At 33.8% G+C, this 10567-nt stretch overlaps 1 protein-coding gene across 2 annotated transcripts in view; it reads right to left on the bottom strand.

Moving 5' to 3' along the window:
- Window positions 1–10567, bottom strand: part of SNAI2_2 (Snail 2) — a 109913-nt gene that overhangs the window by 11114 nt on the left and 88232 nt on the right. The window contains exons 43-48 of one of the 2 annotated variants that reach the window (XM_051212307.1): window positions 9637–9838; window positions 7946–8193; window positions 6272–6397; window positions 3718–3946; window positions 1500–1945; window positions 872–1035 (exon numbers count right to left, since the gene is read on the bottom strand). In XM_051212307.1, the coding sequence (XP_051073340.1) occupies window positions 872–1035; window positions 1500–1945; window positions 3718–3946; window positions 6272–6397; window positions 7946–8193; window positions 9637–9838 (1415 nt within the window). Of the gene's footprint in view, window positions 1–871; window positions 1036–1499; window positions 2849–3717; window positions 3947–6271; window positions 6398–7945; window positions 8194–9636; window positions 9839–10567 lie in introns of those variants that run through there. The other variant, XM_051212308.1, reaches the window with a different exon arrangement.

Below are 10567 nucleotides of genomic sequence, written 5' to 3'. Positions count from 1 at the left end.
TTGTTTTTGATTATCTGCACATATTCTATATGAATTGTAATCATGAAACTGTTACAACAAATACAGTCATTAATCGTTAATTAGATGATATTAACGATTTGATTCAGAAGACAGAAAGCGATGTTCATAAATGTAGATGATGGTCGGTGTCAATGTGAAAAAGACAGCTGAAATGATTGTTGACCAATATATCAAGTTGAATGATGCACCATTCATAACACAACAAAGCTTGTACAATATTGAACATTTATCATTCTCATTTTGAGTGACGAAATGACTGTTTTGAATAAATAGACTCCGGAGACAATGGATTTGTACCAGTGATAGTATGTCTTGTAGTTTACCTTATAATTGAATAAATTCTGTTATAAGTTATTTGACACACTCCATCTATAGAGATGACAGTATAAATCAATAAATTTTCAATCTAATTCTCATATGACGGGTCAAAAAATGTCTGAAACTTGTTACTTTGAAACAAGATTCAACGTGGATATTATTTATTTCATCTTTGTAGCATAAAAATTAGCTAACAAACATGAGTACTAACTAGAGATAATTTTTATCAAAATAGTCTGAGTTGATGAAAAGAATTTGCTTGATTCAACATAAATGATTTCTACTTTACGAGCTAAAAAGCTGATATTTCTCAGTTATCTTAACAAAAATCAGTATCAATCAGTTAGAGATGGCGGAAAAAGGTAACTTAACCGATGAGGTTGTAAAGCTACATAAACTGAGATGAATAGAATATATGTGAACCCGGTAGACACATAAAGTTGGATAAGGCAGCTACGATCAACCTGAAATAAGATATATTACTAACCCAAAATATAACGAACATTTAATTATATATATAAAGAAAGGATACGCTGTACGTAGTTTTGGTTCTGTAGCCGCAGCTAACAGACATACAGTACAAGCCCATATTGCCAAATAAGAGGGTTGACGACTTAATAGTGTAGGAAATGAAAGAAGTACCCACTGTCGGACTAAATTTTGACCATTTTCGTTTTGTATAAAACTTTCAAATAACTAAAGGAGATAAAAGGCAAAAGATATATGAGGGAAAAATGACAATATAGCAACTAGTGTAAATGAGCATCATTATATTTGGTTATTTAAAACGGAGAATTTGAAAATATAATTAGTCATATATGTGTCTGCCAAATAAGTCGTTTAGTCAGAGTTTATAGGATGATTATTTACTGATAAAATAACATCACGCCAGTGAATAATAGATGAGTTGACCTACTAATGCACATCAGCATCACATGAGACTACTCCTACCTTTTCTGATAACTATGTCACGCCCACAATCTTACCTCTTTCCTCACAGCATCATAATGCTGTTGCACTATTTTATGTAGTGCATTACTTAATATCCACATTGTACCAGGTTTGTGCTTAAATTGGAGTGAAAATAACTTGGTTTGTATGAGATCAAGTGTTTGGGATATATGATAAATTTCTTAAAGAAAATTGCTTAAAACTTTTACCTGAGCTAAATTTGAAGCTGCTAAATTAGGAAATGAATGATCAGCACGAGCGAATTCACCTAAGGCTTTATTTAAAACAGAATTCGGTAGAGAATCACAACCAAGTATTGACGATGAAAGGATTGACTGTTTATTCATTGATTCTGGAGTGCTTATTAGACCCATAAAAGTTTGAGTCACATCACTGCTGATAAATGGTAACAATCTTGTAATCAAACGAGCTTCAGTAACACTTGTCCAAGCAATGTGTAATCCATGAGTAGGTTGAACGGGGGAGTTAATAAGCGATATTCCACCACGAATTCTTTCCCATAGACAATTGATAGATTCTTGAGTAATAGCCACAATATTCTCAGAATCTTGTAGAATTGACGAAGGAAGCGATTCGAGAGGGCTATGGTCAGGGACTTTTGGTTCAGGTTTCGTTGAGCACTGACCAGGTATATCTGAAGTGCGTATTCAAATTACGAGGGTAAAGAAAGGAACATTGTATGATTAACAATTGTGCAATCATATTTCGCGATATTAAATAAACCTCTCTCAGGTTGATGAAATTTTGTAACTGAATATTCAGTTTAACATATCACCTAGTATTATCGAAAGAACAGTGTCAACATTTGAGGTTCAGATATTCAGTCTTTTTTATTGGCTAAATGTGATAGCGTTCATGATGATATTAATAGTCTTTCAGTAATGTCTAAAAACAATGATATCTTTAATATAATTTATTATTATCATTAATTTCTTCAACAGGTCTGTCAACGTGTAAAAAATTATGAAACAGTTATAGGGTCGTTAGCATCAACCTTGAGAAAATTTTATTGTTTAAGGCGTATACTATTGCTGTTTCGTAGCTTAAAGATTTATGTCGTGTTGAATGATTAAGGTCAAGGCCTATAAAGTTCTGAATGTCCGTCAGCACAAGAAAAGTACCGAGAATCGACTAGCTTAAAAGAGTCAGTCGTTAACTTAATTCCTTAAAACTAATATTAATACATACAATATTCAAAGACACAGGCAATAATAATACAGAAAGTAAAGTTTCTTTGAGGTTCCAGGCATATTTTGCGACTGGCCACTAAAAAGCCAATGGTCACCTTAGAGGTTTATCGAATATCTCTAAACACTAAGGTAAAAAATTACCTATGCTTTTCATAGTACTGAAGAAGCGACTGGGCAGTTGTAGTTCTAAACATCAATCGGAAGATTCAAATAATTAGTACATATGAATTAAAATTCACTCCATTACACAAGCTAATGACAATCTGAGTTCAGTAACTCAGTAGAAAACCGATGGCGTCTGAAGCGAACGGTAGTGGGTTCGAATCCCAGAGGGAACATCAACTCCGGGATGCAGGTACATCCGGATGATGAGTCCCGAATAGGACGAAACGTGCATCCTGGATTTAACTGTTAGCCACCGCCCATCTCTGCTTAAAAATGCTTGTGACTTAATGGCAATATCGAAGCAGTCCACACAAGATGTACATATACCAAAAAAAAACTGATCAATGAGGCGATTCGAATAACCAATTCATACGGAGTATTCAAGTGCGTTTTAATTTAACTGTAGTAACTTGAAACACAATCAGAATCTAATGATTGGTCAATTACTTACATTAGCAGTAGATTTTACATACCCACCTTGGTGGTTGGAGGTAGTCAATAGGAAACCCTGAACCTAGGTTTTATGCTAATTGGCAAACATGACACTAGTCATTACTCAATGATCGATTAATTGGATCCACTTAGTAGATGTCAACATATTTTGAGTTATAGGAGGACTTTTTGTATATAGGGAACCGAAATGTTTCTAGATTCAAATAGCACCATATGGTAATTCAAATGGTAAAACCCGATAGTTGAAATATATCATTTAAAATATCATGCTGATTGAGAATATGTTTTGGATTATGTTAAATACTGGTTTATCTTTACCTATCAATACTTTATCATTTGTCCTATAAAGAGTGTAAAAACAAACAAAAGTCACTTTGTCAAACGGTACGCTTGTAACAAAGTTCGATCCCCAATAATGCTTTCATGGTCAATTTTGTTTTGAACATGTTTGGTCAACAAATAAATAAGTTACATAAATTTAATGAATGTTTAGCGTACAAATTTTAGTCTAAATTTCAACTTTAATAGTATTATGTAATCAATCAGGATTATGCCCGTTATCCATCATTACCAAACAAGAAGTGCGGATAAAACTTACCTTCATTTGACATAGCAACTTGGTTAATTTTATTATTGATATTTATTTCACAATTAGTGCTGGTACTGTCTGATTGTTGAGTATGATGAATACGTCTATAATGTTGAATGCGATCGTTCAACCGTCCTAAGCTTGTGTACATACAAGTTAGTAGTAAACGAATAGCAAGAAAACTAATATGAGGCGAGCGACAGGTTCGTATTCGACTGATACACATTTTCTGTAGGCTCTATGAATCACAAACAAATATATCAAAACGAAACAGAATTATAGGAACGGATTGGTTTCTTGACAAACATGAAAATCAGTGCTATACTCAGTTTCGATATAAGATGGTAACTTTGTTCAATTTCTGATCTTAACAAAGAGTATCAGTGACGTAAACTACATTCAAATCTAATAAAAAAAGGAAGAGCCTATCTCAGATTTTACGGACAGACTAATAAAAATCTGAGCTTGAGAGCCTTTAACAGTACAATTTCCAGGTATCTCAGAGACACAGAAATTCAATTAGATAACATAAAGTCTCAGTATTTAATAAATAAACAACCTCTAGTCTCCCGAAATTCACTGAAGCTATTGCTACCTAATTCTTGAAACCTGATTTAATCACCTAAAATGTAAAAACTAATTGTCCTTCTTTGCTTTGGTATTCTCAATTGCCCTGGTACGGCCAAATGCCCAGCTACCACCAGGGAAGTCCTATTCACTGCCTTCTCGAATACGGGATGCTGCCCACGAAATTGAGAGGAAGAAAGGTGAATGTTCGGCTCCTAACTCGAGTTGGTGGGTATGGAAATTCCATCTTGGAGAGCTGGAAAACCTTGATTCCAAACCAATGGTGCACGTGGACCCCAAGATCCTGAGGGAACAAATGGTGCGCGAACCCTTTTGTGATCACCAACTACCATGGGACCGCATTTCTCAACGTTGCGTTATTGCCTTATGGACTAGACCTCTAGGTCAAAAGTTCGAGGAGTGACCCTCTGCCTTGTTTTGGGCACCCGGACAATCTCCCAGGCCACACACAAATTTAATGATGACTACTTCTGTGGCACATACGTAATTCGGTGCCCCCTTATTACCAATGTGTTCAAATAAATAAAATAGATAAATTTTATAAGTTGGAATAGGAGGTGAGTTCAAGTTTTCTTTAATTTGATGTAACATTTTATGAAACTAGTTTTATTCCTAATGTGACATTTTGATATTGGTTTAATTCTCAGTGTAACATTTTAATCAGTCTGACATCGGTTTTAGATTTACGAGATCAATGTGTTTGTATCAACTTAGTACAAATGTCGTTCAGTATAACAGGTGTGAATTTCCACTCAATGTGACAATTATATTATTTGTATTATGTATGTGAACTTCATATGTGTTTTATTTATATGATATTTAACTATTCATCACGTGCGTGCAAAATCAGTAAATGAGTGTATTTGGTTTGGTGATGTGATTTTCAATGGTTTTTTTTGAGGCAGTAAATCTCCAGTTGTACCACTCGTTGTGGTTTCAACTCGCATAGTGAGAATTAAAGTGGTCCCCGTTTCCGAGCATGAGCAGTAGGATTGTGGATACAACAGACCCGACACGTACGTAACAGGAGCAACTCTAAGCACAACATAATTTTAAAGTCATTACGTCATTATCCGAAATTTCTTTTATTGTGTTACGTTATCATACCATCGTTCAGTTAGTAGTTTTATTTCTAAATGACTTGGCTTAAGTCATACAATTCTCCAGTGTAGTTAGCTTGTGTCCCACTGTTTTATTGAGTAATCGTTTAGGTTTGACAGTGATCGATGTTCGAGAACCTTCCTCTGGGTTTTATAATTATTTGTGACATTCTAATCAACATTATCAAGTAAATTTGGATGGTGATTAGCAGTAGAATTTAGGATGTGAGTTTCGTCGTAAATAGGATTCATCAGAAGAATATACCTGCAACTCAGAGTTGGTGTTCTCCAATTATGACTCGAACCCAATGTCTTTTACTTCAAACGGCCATCGCCTTATCCACTGAGCTACCGAGTTAAGACAGCCACTGGATTGTATAAATAAATAACACAACTCTATTTAGTGTTTTTAAGTTTATTTGTTTGCCAAGTCATGCTGATATGGTTTCGTACTGAATTAGAACCAAATTCACTTTTATGCTGTATGTTAGGCTTTCACTGGAAATTTGGTTTGGCTCTCTTCAGGTTCATAATGCGAACCACGAGTATGAAGATGAAAAAATAATGAATTTTATCTGTTACAATCGATTTCAAATTAAGTTACATTAAGGGTTACAACCAATGATTTGTAAAGTTTTCAAGAATGAAAACCTGAAATTTTCTACATAACAAACAGTACGTAGACTTATTGACTAATGTGTTTTATTTAGTCATTCATATTTTCCGACTTACTGTTTATAGTAGACAAAAAATATATACAGAGTAGTAGGAAAGTAAAATTATTTATCAATTATATTAATCAAATGAATAGGTTTTATAAAATTTGTGCAGTTAACCAGTAAAGATCAATATGAAATTCAAAACGGAAAACATACACCAATAGCGCCTTTACCAAGGCGTCCGGTATGAATGAGACGTTCAATACCTTGACACCATGCCAAATGGACTGGAAAGGAATAACTCAAATCTACTGTAGTCCCTGTACTCAATGCTGAACATTTCTACAAAATAAAGGAAAATTACAGGGAAGGAGAAAAGTATGATTTTGAGAATTAAAGAATTATCAAAGGAACATAGTACGGAATGCAATAGTCTTATTATAATACTGGAAAAAATAAGCTATAGTCAAATATTTATATACAGTGTTGAAGATACTGTCAATCGGTTGTTACTATAAAACTGAAATGATAGGAGGAAAATGTATCACTTCGTTTTACTAGTTGATGAGTAAAAAGGCTTTTGAAACATACTCAAGTAGATTATTTTGTCTGTCCGACCACTGACAATTGCTTTATTAGAAGGAAGTAGTTTATACACACAGATGATGTGAGTTTATCGCATCAGATTTCGAATTATTATTATTGATGAACGTTTCATTGCATTTTGTACTGAAGAATTTTATTACTGGTTTGATCGATATTCTACAACCTTTTTTTCTGTTGTGTCTATTATTAAATCTCATTAATGTAATTAATCACTTTAACTGTGTTATATCCTAGCGGAGATAAAATTATGAGTAACTTCTGAGAGTGATTAATTACTTGCTTAATACTTACTTACGTCTGTTACCCCTTGTGGAGGAGCATAGGCGCCCACCAGCATTCTTCATCCAACCCTGTCCTAGGCAATCCCTTTCCAGTTCTTTCCAATTGCTACTCATCCGTTTCATTTCTGCTTCCAATTCCCGACGTAGTGTGTTCTTCGACCTTCCTTTTTTCCGTCTCCCTTCAGGATTCCAAGTTGGGGCTTGCCTCGTGGTTTCCGTAATGTATGTCCTGTCCACTTCCAACGTCTTTTTAATTTCCTCCTCAGCCGTAAGGCGGTTTGTCCTCCCCCATAGTAGGCTGTTGCTGAGAACGACTAAAGGACTAATATTATATATTTCTTATTGTATAACTATTCAGTAACCGGATTATGTATATTTATATTCCTATTATTATAAGCTCTATTGTAAAATATGGACTATTATGATACGATTTACTATTCTTAAGTTATACCCAGTTTATTAATTACAACCTCCCACAATCACAGCCATTCTTTGGCTTATTTTTGTACAAATGTTATTTCCTATTTTATGGTATGATGTGGCCTGTTTGGTTTGTACATAAACCAGGTATGTTTAAAATAAATGATTCGTATAGTGGATGCTAATATTGGTGTTCTGAACCCAACAGGTAGGGCTAGGTAGGATAACGGACCAATAAGGACGCTAGGCTGCTCATACCGGTCAATACGTCATTGGTTTGTATAAGTCGTATTCTGATTGGCGAGTAAATCACGTGATATTTAACCGGGCTAGAAGTCACAACAAACTATATTCAAATCTTTGCTGTACTATACAGATATATGGTTACATTAATTATTGACCATCATTTCTATCAATATATTAAGCTCCATCTGGATATTCAACATCTAAATATATCTAGATTGAAAGGAACCGATGAAGATCTAACGGAACAAACGTTATTCAACTTAAACAATTCATTTTTGCGTTTATATACATATTCATTAGAAAAGAAATGTAAATATTATCAATAATGACTACTTACAGCGTTATTTGTATATTTTGACTGATTCATTATAGGCACATCACTAAGCATACATGATGCTAATCGAAACAATATAGCTGTTAGACCAGATAACATTTCTGTAATACCATTGCCTGGATCTGTTACAATGGGATAAACTGGTGGACCAGAAAAATGTTCGGTTAAGAAAAACGCTGTTGAAAGTATCATTAGTTGATGTTGTTCTATATGATCTGTCAAATCAATATTTGATAAATGAATTATAGAAGCTAAAAATGAAATTTAAACGATTATTATTAATGATTGTCGTTATCAATAAGTAAGGAAAAAATTTTAAAATTGAAAGAAAAGTTATCTTAAGCTGACAAGATTCTGCATCACAATATAATGTCTATACCAATTGCTGGGGAGACCCATAAAATTCCACGGAAAATGCCCTGAAAACGCTAGGAAACATTTTATCCAATCAGCATCTAATAGAAGTTTCTCAGAAACTTCTAGAAGCTGAAGAGCCACATGTCACATTTTTGGTTGAATGATTACCTATCCTGCTACTTTGTTTAAAAGGGTTCCAGAACTTTCCAGGAGCACAAGGCCATCTGAAATGCTATAAATACTCTAGATTTTCTATACATAAACTACTTTGGGAATAAAGTGTTCTTTCCATATTCCGCGTCTTTTCTCTCTCATGTTCAAGTCGTCGTGTTCATTTAGCCTGGGGGTTATTAGAAGAGCTTAGAAAACTGATTCAAGAGTTCAACTAGAAGATTTGTCATTACTACTTATAACAGTGTCAGTATGAAATCAGCAAACTGCGTCACAAGACAAGCGCAAACTTGGGATCCTGAAGGGAAAAGGAACAGAGGGAAACCAAGGAACACATGAAGCCGGGAACCGGAAACAGATATCAAAAGGATGAATAGCAACTGGAAAAAACTCGAAAGAATTTCCCAGGACAGAGTTGGGTGGAGAATGCTGGTGGGCAGCCTATACTTTTCCACAAGGGCTAACAAGCGTAAGTAAACATGAAACGGCAGAAGAATAGGAGGAATAATTTATCCAGTGCGTTTATGTATGTAGAAGGTATTTACATTCAATTAAAATGTTTTTTTTCAATTTGAAATACTTAGTGTATAGTAGTGTAGATGGATTTTAAATGTTATAGTGTGATGTGTGCTACTTATTCGGACAGATATAAGTAGTATGTGTCAGGGACTGAAAGTAGGATTCTTACTGAGAGAAAAGAAAAGTAGAAGCAGTCAAAGTAGAAACAGGAATGGAAGAACAATAGGGTTCGTAAGCGACAATTCAAGTAAGATGTGAAAATAGTGTACTCAATATATTGTTTCCATATTTTACAAATGCAGTGTGTGATTTTGCACATAACAATAGATCGGTCATTACAATAGGTAGGATTTAGTTATTTAAGAACTGTAAATACCACCCAGGAATATTATGCTTTCAAAATATTCTAACATAATTAACTACTATCACTATTTAATGTAAATAGTCTTCTATCAGTAATGCTTGGCATCAAATGTCTGTTTAGTGTTGAATAGTTCTCCTAATTCATTTGTAGATCAAAACAAGATACAGTTTTTTACAAATTAAAACATAATTATTTGCTGTTTATTTTCAATCATACAGTCTAATTCACACAGCATTAATTCATATAAAATGTTAGAAAAAACAAAATGACAAAATAAACTCACACTCTCGTTCCACACTAGAAGTATTAGTAATTTTGCTAGCCGTACCTGGATGAAGTACAGCTTGCATGAATCGTTTCATACCGGATGATCCATTAGGAGAAACTGATAAATTCTGGTTAATTAATGTTTCGGTGCCTAGTAAATTTGTTATTACTGAATTACAGAATATAGTGTTAATCTTCTTTTCCAAATAACTGTATAACTAGAGCGTAAAAAATCAATACAAAGTGAAATATATAGAAATGTAATTATTTTGAGAAAAATAATTTATTCCAACTTTGTAGAAACCGGTATTGGGTCGGAGTTTAACTTGAGACAGTAATTTTTTGACGTACAGACAAGTGGATCAAATGAATCTTTAACAGAATCAAACACATGTCATGGTATTTGACTTTTACGGAGATTTATTTACTTTGGTGTTACTAGCTAAGCAGCACTGATCTTACTGTTGAATTTAAAGGTCTGACATTTAAACTCGTATGCCCTGTGTAGAAGTGTACTGTTGAGAAATCTTAAACTAGGATTCAACAGTTATCTAATGACATCCGGTTTTCAGTAGTTGGTCCGTAATAAAAAATATATTTTAATAGATCTCTTATTATCTGCATGCTTTTAGATTAAAAGAAAGATGTTCCTGAAATAAAAATTGATATTTTTCACTCAATCGGATTATCTCTTCAGGATATATAGGGGTTGAGATGTCCATTTTGAAATTTAAAAATTCCCATGTTCATATATACTGGGAAAACTCAATCGAGAAGTTATAGATTATTAAATTAATCTTTCAAGGAATAAAAGCGTATATTCACTAATACATCATTGAAGGACTGTTATGGTATATCATGAACTGACTGAATTTTGAGGCTCTACACTAATAGTTTTGGAGCTTAACAATACCGTAAGAGACTTGACAGTTATGAACACAGTAGCC

This window comes from Schistosoma haematobium, chromosome 1 (assembly GCF_000699445.3).
Source record: "Schistosoma haematobium chromosome 1, whole genome shotgun sequence".
NCBI lineage: Eukaryota > Metazoa > Platyhelminthes > Trematoda > Strigeidida > Schistosomatidae > Schistosoma > Schistosoma haematobium.
The sequence above is the reverse complement of the archived record's forward strand: the minus strand, read 5'-3'. Positions and strand labels throughout refer to the sequence as shown.